The 11,358-nt window shown below is 36.3% G+C and overlaps 1 protein-coding gene across 1 annotated transcript; it reads right to left on the bottom strand.

Annotated features, from left to right (window-relative positions):
* Positions 1–272: 272 nt before the first annotated feature.
* Positions 273–11,155, bottom strand: LOC140139068 (endoplasmic reticulum membrane protein complex subunit 7-like). Its single transcript, XM_072160879.1, has 5 exons — positions 10,912–11,155; positions 4,353–4,449; positions 3,266–3,524; positions 2,349–2,429; positions 273–940 (listed from the first exon to the last, which is right to left on the bottom strand). The coding sequence occupies exons 1-5, from the start codon at positions 11,069–11,071 to the stop codon at positions 800–802; spliced, it is 738 nt and encodes a 245-aa protein (XP_072016980.1). The 5' UTR covers positions 11,072–11,155; the 3' UTR covers positions 273–799.
* Positions 11,156–11,358: the final 203 nt, after the last annotated feature.

The raw sequence follows: 11,358 nt of genomic DNA, 5'->3' as shown, positions 1-11,358 counted from the left end.
ACAAGACTGGTGGAAGAAATGTTTACGAAGTGGCTACAAACAGTGATGTCCATATTATTGGACATTCTAAAATGATCACCCAATAAATGGATTGTCTGGTGGCTAGATTTGGCCCACAAGAGCTAGATGTTGTGCACACCTTAGATCAACAGGAACACATTTAAAATTCTACAGTGATAATAAGTTAAGGAAACAAGCGAGGAAGTTCAGAAACTAAAACTGATATACACCAATCAGGAGAGTAAACTTACAGAACTACTAGGTAGGATCAGAAATCAATCCAATCCAGGCTTCAAACCTGATACAAGACAAAGTCCAGAAATCGTCATGCTTGTAGCTTGCCCACCTGATGAAGCACATGGATTCTTTGCACCTGCCTGAGTGCAAATGATGGATTAGCAGTACAGCAGGTTCCAAAGAAAAAGCTCCATGGTAATGTGTAGCATGTGACACATATTTAAAGCCAACAGAACAAGAAAAACAATATTTTGGCAACACAAGATTATAATTTAGCCCTAAAATATTGACTTCTCTGGAAAAAGATCAAATCCTACTCATAGACCTAGGGTTCAAAGTACTTTTTTTGTTTATAAGGGCTAATTTGAACAGACTTGATAAAAAGTAACCCACATATGAACTCTTTCCATTAACAAATATTTTTGGGCTAATTTAGGAGCAAGTCTCCCTCACCCTCAAAACCCTCTTTCGTATTTTGAGCACAACAAAGATCAACTTCCTAATTGGCCTATATTATGTTCAGACACTGAACTTTCCAAGTTTGACATAATACTGCAATGGTCTACTTCTTCCTACTCTTTCCAACGATCCTTTCTTTCTTCTTCACAGTGGTACTGCCTCCACCACCAAAGAAGTTAGCTGCCATTTCTGATAAGTCTGGTAAATCTTGTTTCTGATTCAGCATATTCATAGACTGCATCTCCTGTAGCAAGAAGGAAAACCAAAAAATATATATTTAATATTCTATTAACCCCACGATCCATTATTCAAAATCGCGCGCTGTGATTTGTTGAAACGCGTCACATGAAAGACCATTAATTAGCAATAAAGTGACCAGGGCAACAAACTTTATGTTCTTCTCGCATCACAGCGCACAGCAAAGAACGATCCAAGGCGCTCCACCTTGAGGTAAACAACCTGAAATGTTTGGGCAAAAAATGTGATATTTTCTCTCTAAATCGCACTATTTTCTGGTAATAGAATAGAAATTAAGGGTGCAGCATTATCCTTTACACGCAAATAATGTGTCCTCGGCAGTAAAAATGTTTAAATAATGGGTTCGGCTGCGCCTCACCCATTATTTACGCTTTTACTGCCTCGACACATTATTTTCTTGTAAAGGATAATGCATTACCCTTTATTTCTTAAATATAGAGTTTACTTTTGTGCACAGGAAACATGGGATTTATTTGCTGATATAAAAATTTTTGACAAATATAAAAATATAAACCCAGCAAACACAAAACATGGAGAAAACATGTAAATCTCGGGTTATAAAACATCTTAAAAACATTGTAATATATTGAAAACTTGCTGCAAAAATTTGTTTGAAAAAATGTTTGCTCAAAAAAATAACCATGATATCATTTAGAAAACATTTTTTTCCATATAAAATATTTTAATAACCTTTTCATGACCTTTATATCCTGACATTTAAATGTTTTTACACATTGTGACCAAAACCAAAACACGATTATAACATGATAATGTTTTAACAATTAACATCTTTTGTGTGTTTGCTGGTTTAGGCAGTCATGCTGTCAAGCCTTGCAGCAAGTGAGTGCCAGGCGATTACTCTACGGTTAAAAAAATTTTAACTCCCACATCTACCAAAAATTACATGCCTAGGCACTACAAAATAAAGTGTATTTTACGCTCAGTATACATGTATATGACCAGTACTGCCACAACATGACAAGAAAGGAATGGCTCACTAGTTGAATGCCTGGGCCCTTGCAGAATAAATGTTCTATTGCGCCAACAATAGAAACCAGGCCCAATTGCCGGTACAGCCATGATCCATGCTCAAATGCCAATGTCACAGGTTCAGTTCAAAAACACATTTTGGTCCTACCTCGACAATGGAAACAAATTAGTTTGATCTTTTGATTGAATCGATGCTTGGTCAATCCTTATTATTTATGAAATCAATAAATGGACTATTGTTAATTATGATAACACATGAATCTTTTCCTGTATTCATATTGACCAATATAAATTTAGCATAAATTCTGATTAATCAATTGTCAGTTCATTAATAACAAATATCAAAGCAGAATCGATGGTCGATCCAAAGATCAAACTTATTAGTGGTGCTTACGGCTACTCACCTTTTGTATTTCTGGATCTTGAGTATTTATTAGTTTGGGCATGATGACAATGAAGATTAAAGGCACTACCATCATTAATACCTGAAACGCAATACACAGACACAGAGAACAAGAAGAAAATTTAACAAAATTCTTCATCTATAAGTATTATGTTCCTGCTGAATTCTGGGATCAGCTCTGCTTGACCAAATCTGATGATTGGTGTATGTAATCTGATGACAACCAGTATTTTTTGTCAAAATGACCTCTAAACACCCTGTATGACCTTTAAATCAAAGCTGCATACACCATTACTACATGTGATTTTAATAGGCCCAGATTATCTACAGAGCTTTACATACTTAAGTTACAGCACAGAGCGGAGTGTTAACACTATGACAACTTATGCATAACAACCATTGGGGTGCACCTGCATGTACTCTGCACCATACTTATGCAGGCATTTTCGGGTAATTGTGTACCCGGGTACCCGACACATTTTTCGGGCGGGTAATTGGGTACCCTAAATTGCAACAAAAAATCTTCTTTTTTTTTCAATTTTTGTTCTAATTTTTTTTGGTTTTGGAGTGTCCCTGGACTTTGCAATAAAACACAAGCAATTTTTTTGTTTGTAGGTCAACCATGAATATTCCTAGCATTTACCTCTAGGTCCAGGGACACTCCAAAACCAAAAAAAAACTTACACCAAACAGCTTGTAAGTCACACATATTGGCCAGCCGAAAGGGCGTGGAATTAAAAGAGTGTTTTATTTGAACAGTAAATTAGCCCCACATAAAAGTTATCTTAACATTATATACATTTTCTTGGCCTAATATTAAATCTAAAGAGTTATGCAAGAATCGCATAATTCCTGTTCATAAATCATGGTTTCTCGTGATATGACAAACTTGTAACTAATTGATGTATAGTAACTTACCATTGGATTCTTAAACATATCTGTGACATGAAATTCTTCTCTCTGTTGAAAATACCCTGCCTTTAGTTTGGTTTTGAATCGTAGTGGATACGGTATAGTAGCAACCGATGTGCTCTGTACATTGTTCACCTTCCTGGCACGCATCTTGCCCTTGGTTGTGATGTCAACTCGGGCTGGTTCAAAGACGTAGGTAGGGTTTGCGATATCCACGACATACGAGCCGGAGGGTATCCCGCTGACCTTAAAGGTCCCATCAGATCTGTAGTTTACAAAAGAAATGATTTTATACCAAATTATACATATTATATTTGTTTATTTTCATATTTTCTACATTTTTCATTTTTCCCCAAATGAAAACTATTTATTTACATTTTGTGATACTTTAAAAGCAGAATAGTACCCATGTAGCAATGTTAAGCCAGGGTAAACACCCTACTCTTTTTTAAACTGACTAGCAATATATAATATTAATGTTACATGTATTATGCACTATAATGGCGGCAAATGGATTCATACTGGTTTTAATAACGTTTTGGATATAAAGAAGCTATTTTGAACGATGGCAGTGGATTGAATAAGTATGTTTTGTTACTTGTTTATTTGTATACTTGTTGCTTCACTGTTTGCCGGGCCGTTTTGCACCTGTATACCAGTGAACTTCTGATATGGCATGCAGGCATGTATGGATAAAAATATCATCAGATGGCGATATCCTGATATATGCTTTTGGCCGCGATATACGAAAGACTGACGATGCCCAAGCCTAAATCTGTACTATAGATGGCATGAATCATTTTCTTTTCTCTTAAATAATTATGATGAAGTGTGACCACACATATTTATGAGCTTATAAATGAATTAAGGGTGTGAGTGAGTCCCGGGAATTCAAGTCCCGCCCGAGAATCCTATTACCCGAAATTGAAAAAAAAAAAAAAAAAAAATTGTCATTTTTATTTTTTTGCAATTTCGGGTACCCGGTTACCCGCCCGAAAAATGCGCCGGGTACCCGGGCACAAAATTAACCGAAAATCACACCCCTAAAATGAATATTACATTATTATATTACATACTCTACTTTGATACCTACTTGAAAAATCCCACATAGTTTCCTCCATCAACCAAAATTCTCGTCAGTGGCAACCACTCTGAAATTTTCACTCCTGGTATCGCAACCATAACTTTACCTAAAAGAAAACAATAAATGTAAGAAATTTTCAAACCTGGTATCGCAACTTAGGCAACAAATATAGAAATTGTCACTCTGGTATCACAACCAATACCGTTAGAAAAGAAAGCATTCAAGAAATTGTCACTCCAGTCGTGGTATCACAACCATGACTTCATTTTCAATATCTTTAGAAAAGAAAGCAACAAATAAGAAATTATCTGCTATCGCAATTACTTTACCTGAAAGCAGTGGCGTAAGTAGGGGGCGGGGGGGGGGGAACATGCCCCGGACGCTACCACTAGGGGCGCCAAACTGGTCTCACTTAAAGGAGTATTTCGTGATTCTAGCATCCTCTTTTTATGTCATTTTTCAGTACATATCCACGAAAAAAGCATATTCCCAAAATTTCAGTTGATTTCGATATTGCGTTTGCGAGTTATGCATGATTATGTGTATTACACTGCTCCATAGACAATACGTTGTAATTTCGTTCTGGTGCACCAGAACGAAATTCAAATTTCATGATATCTTTGCTAAACGAATTAATCTGCAAGAAATATTTTGTACATAAACATTATGTAGCCAGAGGTTTCCAGTGATATAAAAATCTCAACTTTTTTTGAAAAAAGTGGGGGATGAGGCTGTGGATCACGAAATGCCCTTTTAAATTGATTGCAATTTATTTCAATATCATAATGCCGATGCCATTCCCACACCCCCACGTCTAAGATATTCCCGGGTGGGGGGTAGGGGCGCCAATTTTGTTTCTTGCCCCAGGCGCTACCAACCTGCCTGAAAGAAAGGCAAGGAATATGTTTACTAACTGAGTTTTCAATGGGGGAAATCACAAAACATGTCATAAAATAAATTTAAACCTCTTGGTGAAACAATCCATGAAACAATTCCAATAGTTTGATTTCTTATCAGGGAATAGACTCCCAATAATTACAAAAGAAAAAGCAAATTAAAGCAATTGGCTGACGAGCAAATGTGTTAAAACACATTTGCTTGTCAGCCAAATTGGCCCAAATACAATGCATATTTTACGTAGAAAATGAAAAGAAAAGACAGGTCTTGAGGGTCTACAAGTATGTTGTCTATACTTCACTTGACTCAAATAATATTTTTTTTGTGATGAGCGAATTGCACATTTAATAGCAGTTAGAAAAGCTGTTCTATCCTGGGGCTCTATCATGAGACTACAATGTATGCTGTTTTGTTTTGTTTTACAATTGATGTATTAAATGTTGCCTGCCCATTTTTGTTTGAAGAAAGTCAATCTTTGACAAGATTATTACATGTATATGATGTGGTTTGATGACAAATTGAATTCGCCTTCTGGACTATGCAAATTGGTCTTTTCTTTGCGGCAGAGAAATTCAGAAAATCAGCAGGAACTGAAAGGCCCTGTACAGTACAACCAACTGGTATTTTGCGAGGACAGACATTAGAAATGGGTATGTGCAACAGTGCCTTCTTCCCTCTGTATGCAGGCTAGAGCGTCGATACATATTGAAAAATCCAGGAATTTCCCAAAAACCTTTGGTCGGCAATAAGACCTACACCCATCGTATGTGTGAGTTACGGCTTTTCACAATCCTTACTGATGGTTTATATACCGGCTCCATACATTTGATGTATGTAAAATAAGACCTGAGAAGAAAGCTTAATAATGTTAGAATACGGTACTTAAAACATGCCAACTATGGTATCTATTCAACTGTACGGGTATTTGGTATGGATTGATTCCATATTAAATTGAGATTTATAATATTTCATGATTGATTAAAACAAATTCACAAGTTTCCATGTCGTTCGGATGATTTTCTATCCATAGAAAATCATCACCACGTTCGAATTTCACCAAAAGTCACCATCTTGCTTGTCTTCACTTCCATGTTACGTGTTGGGAATGTTTTTCTTGTTATTTTGCGATAATGACAGGCCGAAAATGTGCCAAATAGTATTTGAACTACAGTTTAGAAAGTGCACTTTAGGATTTTAACACTTTTAGCCTATAATATTTGAAGATTCTGAAATCAAAAAAAATTTAATTAAAAAGTGCAGTGACAGTGTGGGCTCCAAAAAATCTGCATTTTCATGTGCATATATGTTCTCCCCTCAGACTAGACTTCTCCGTAGTCCACTTGCCATTGTGCATATTCAGAATTACCTTTGCATTTTTAAAAACTCCGATTGTGTGCACAATTGATAGATTTTCCTGATCTATTCAGTCACCGTACGCCCTCTGTTAGCTTGATACCCAAGTGAACTACTGACATTCGATTGCGGTCAAAATGCTTAACACAGGCCCCTATGGCAAGAATGTCGGATTTTTGGCCTACTAAGAATAGCATGATGTAATGCTTTTCATATAAATTAACCAATTGTGATGCAGCATTTGTGTAGGCGGGGCCTTACCATTTTCCCGATAGTAATCAATTTCATTTGCATTATTGTGACCTCATTTTATGCTGTTCCCGTGGTGTTTGGCTCTCTTGCGGTAATACTTCAAAGTTTGTTTATATGTGATGAACCAGTGGAAGAAATACGTTCATGCCCGTGTCATGTGTGGTACAATGTATGTGTGTGGATAAATCCTGATCGGGTAAATAACTTCAAAAGTGTGTCTCTACCGGCTATAAAATATACCTAAATTAATTTATAAACATAATAATTTAGCTCCGCTGTTTAGAGACGGACCATGACATGGCCAATATCACCCGAGACTTCTTCAGGGAATTCTGCTGATGAGGCCGGGTGCTATACAAAACAAACTGCGATTCATCATGCATTCTCACTAGGATGTGAAAATTGTAAACTGGCTCAGGAAGAAGTCCTTCATCATTCCATGGCTGGTAAAGACGTTTTCACCATTGTACCCAGATTTTTAGCAGGGGGGGGGGCTCACAAAATGGAATTTGTTGATGACCCATTCTTTAGGTCAGAACATTTTGCCAAAAATACCTAGTTTCCTGGATTTTAATGACATTTTTTCACTTCACCTGAAATTATTAGGGGGGGCGAGGGTGAAGAGTATTCTAGCCCCCCGGTTCCTAAGCTACCAACTAGATATAATATGGGAAATATAGTTTCTACCAAAGCAGCACCGTTTGCTAGGAATTTTTGTCGGGTGGGAAATCCCAGACTAGAAGAAGCACACAATTTGAGTTTACCTTGGGAAGCAAAATATGAATGCATTTACATCGATAGTTCTAGCCAGGGACAATATTGCCTTCCAAGGAAAGAAATTATTCGCGACACATGGAGAACGATTGTGCGGATTATTAAATTATTGTGGTAATCATTTTTTTAAAAATAAATATTTCATAATAACGGGAAAATTAGTTCATGCCTCTCTTAATCCGTCTATATTTGTAGCTATTTTAGAATTTCGGACATGAGGCTCTTTCCGTCATTCGGCATGCCATTAAATATCAAAAGCACCTGAAGTAACTAGTGCTAATTAAGGGGGCCGGCATTTTCTTCCAAATTAACAAAACATCCGCGTCAATAAAATTGCGACCCCCCCTATTTCGGCAACAAAATTTTATGCCCCCCCCACCTATACACCTTAGCCCGTAAACAAAACTAAAATTGTATTGAAATCAGTCTTTTTGAATTAAAAATAAACAAACTATCTCACCAAATATTTTATGACCCCCTATGTTTATTTCCAAAAATCTATGACCCCCTCTTCCGAAAAAAAAAATGCCAGCCCCTAAAATATTCAGAAAAGTCAACATTGTGTTGTGATGTGATATTGCCGACCTATTTTTAAAAACAATGTCCTGTCTCAAGCCAATATTTTGCACTCAGTTGTGGGTTTGTCACCGTGTGTGCACTACACAAGTGAGGTTCGTGATCCCGGTTCGTGATACCTGTAAACAGGCCAAGATAGACGCTATATGCAAATTAGGGGTATTTTCTCCTGCTGATCGATTTTGGCAAATAAATTGCTGCACTTTCCCACGGGGATGACAAATAGTTGGCGTTGTATAATTTGACTTTTCCATACAGGTATTTCTTATTTATTTGGGTTATTATTCGATATTTATCACAGTAAACACAAAATATAATCTTGATCGATTTGTACCACCGTTGATTTTTCTTTAAATAAATTGTATTATCTTTTGCCAAATGCAAGAACCCCTGTACAATTATGGACGAGACGGAAACTATTCGCTGTTTCTGATTGGTCAAGGGGTGGAGCCAATTTTATTCTCATCGTAGCGTCACTGACTTAACCGCAATCGTTTGTCCATAGTCGTATTTTACGTGAGCAATTCTCCAAAATAAAACAGACTGCTAGAAAATCACTGGTAGGCATGAAGGGAGCCCTCTTACAACAAAAAATATTAAAAAACAAAAGTAAGGCAGGACACAAATGATCACTTAGAATGCCTACATCTAGGGCAACTAGATTTGTATAGACTATTTATTACATTATAATATCGAGATTGATAACATAGGCCTATTTCTAAATTTCTCAAAATTCGACTATGGCATAGTCTACCCTCAGACATATTCAGACCTGATATCGACGTCCCAATATATTGGAGAATATCAGTCTGAGTAACCTCAGGCTAATGAGTGTGATGATAGTCTTGTTAAATTGTACCCGGATGGCCAGGGTCACCTACATTGTATACACAACTAGATAATCAAATTAAGTATTTCTTGGCCAAACTGGGGTCCACACTGTGAACGCTAGTGGCTCCGCGATAAACAGGCGCGAATATAGCGTGGTACAGCAGAAAGTATACACATGCCTTACACGCTTATAGCTAAAATAATAGTTTCTCGATCATGAGAGTATGAATGTACTGCGTGCACTGCGTAATGTCGCAAGTTTAGTGGAATGACACGATAGCGCGATCGATTGTGCACGCACAGGAAATGCAGCGCTTACCCAAAGCGTGTGTGGTAGGCGTTGTACGCCGACGCAATTGTCATTGTGTGCCTATTGAGCTCTCATGATCGAGAAATTATTATTTTAGCTATAGTACACTACATGGACGCAACGCGCATGTTCCAGTTTGGCCAAGAAATACTTAATTTGATTATAAGTAAGTAGTAAAGTTTTATTCAGATTTCCTTTGATAGCTTAACCATTGTGTATACGTGCACAACATCAAGAGTGTGCATTGGACCTTCTGCAAATGATACGCCCTGGACGGCGAGCAGTACGCTTAAGGGATCTGGAAATGAGCGTTCTAACAGTATATTTTGTGGGACATGAGAGCACATCAGACATATCGAATTGTATTCTGAATACGAAGAATGTCTTTTTGATATCAAATAATTTTCATTTTTTGAAATTCACGATATATAATACAAATTTTATGACAAATTATTAAAATTTGATATTTTTCACATTTTTGATATATATAAGGCTATTATGGAACTCGATTATTAGTTTCCTATTGACCGCCCGCATCACTTTTTCAATTTGACCAAAACTTTCATTATTTTCATAAAAAAGTCAATTTTCTGAACATTGAAATGGAAATAATCAAAATAGAAACTCTCAAAATGTCTAACATCCCCTGCTGATCATAATCAGCACTTTTTTGTAGTTGTAGGGGTAGAGGATGTAGTAAATAATGGAAATTTAAGGATTACCTCATCATGTTTCTGGTGATTACAAAAATTGCTCATTTCTTTTCATTTTTATGAAAACAAATTCAAATCTTTTCTCAATCTGTTGCAAAATGTCTGTAAAGATGATCTAAGCATTAATACCTGTTTTGAGATGGTCTTTCATCAACAATATATACTTTGGTACTGGTGGGGTAACTAAATTTGGAGAAAGCTGTTCATAAAATCATTGATTTTGTTGACATAATGGATAATGAAAAGAGACCGAATAATGAATAATGAAATAGCGACCTCGTCCTTTTTTTTAAACATCCAATCGGAAACTAATAATCGAGTTCCATTGACCTAACAGTCGTCGAAGTAAATTATTTATAAATCTAATGATATATTCTTCAAGTGTATGCAGCTGGGAGGAAAAGCCGATGATCAAATTGAAAATTTTGACCTTTCATTATTGAAGATATGAAAAAAGACCTAATTTTTTTGTGTTTTGGGAAAAAAATTCATATCTTCAATACGAAAGGTAAAATTTTCAATTGATCGTCGGCTTTTCATCCCACCTACATATACTTTAAGTATAAATCATCAGATTTATAAAGTTTACTTCGAGTACCGATAAATATCAAAAGTATCAATTTTTAATCATTTGCAATAAAATGTGTACATGATCTTACAATTTACATTGCGAATTTCAATAAATCAAAATTATTTGATATCCATGACATCAGGACATATTTCGTATTCAGAATGCAATTCGATATGTCTAATGTGCTCTAATGTCCCACAATAAATACTGTCCAAACGTTCATACCCCAGCCCTTAATTTGTAAAAGGAAATCTGAAAAAACCTTTAGCTGTAGTATTAGTGTAAGCTTACCTTCGATTGAAAAGGTTTCATTATGTTTTGTTTCTTCTCCTACTTCTTCCGCAACCAACGTGTGTAAAAATGAACAAGATATAATAGCTAGTGCACATACAATATTTATACAATGTGAAGATACCACTGATGAGCCACAGTAACTGGATTTTGGCCACATTTTGAAGGCTTGTCTCTACCTAAATTTACACTGAAAATCGCAAATCATTCCGTCATCGTAACCTTTGACCCTTTATGGCAAGCTCAGTTTACAGCAAGGGCGCAAACCACTAAATAAACACCACGTTGAAAATTCACAGTTGGTGGTTGAGAACTTGCAGAAAAAAGTCCATTGGACAATAGGCCTAATTGCTTGTTCAATTATTATGCAAAAATTGAGGGTGGGTAGGCCTATAACTTAGCCCTGCGAAGATCACTCATGTTCAGTGAAGTCCACTGTGAGACTGC

This window comes from Amphiura filiformis, chromosome 1 (assembly GCF_039555335.1).
Source record: "Amphiura filiformis chromosome 1, Afil_fr2py, whole genome shotgun sequence".
Classification (NCBI taxonomy): domain Eukaryota; kingdom Metazoa; phylum Echinodermata; class Ophiuroidea; order Amphilepidida; family Amphiuridae; genus Amphiura; species Amphiura filiformis.
Note: the sequence above shows the minus strand (reverse complement) of the source record. Positions and strands in the feature narration are given on the sequence as shown.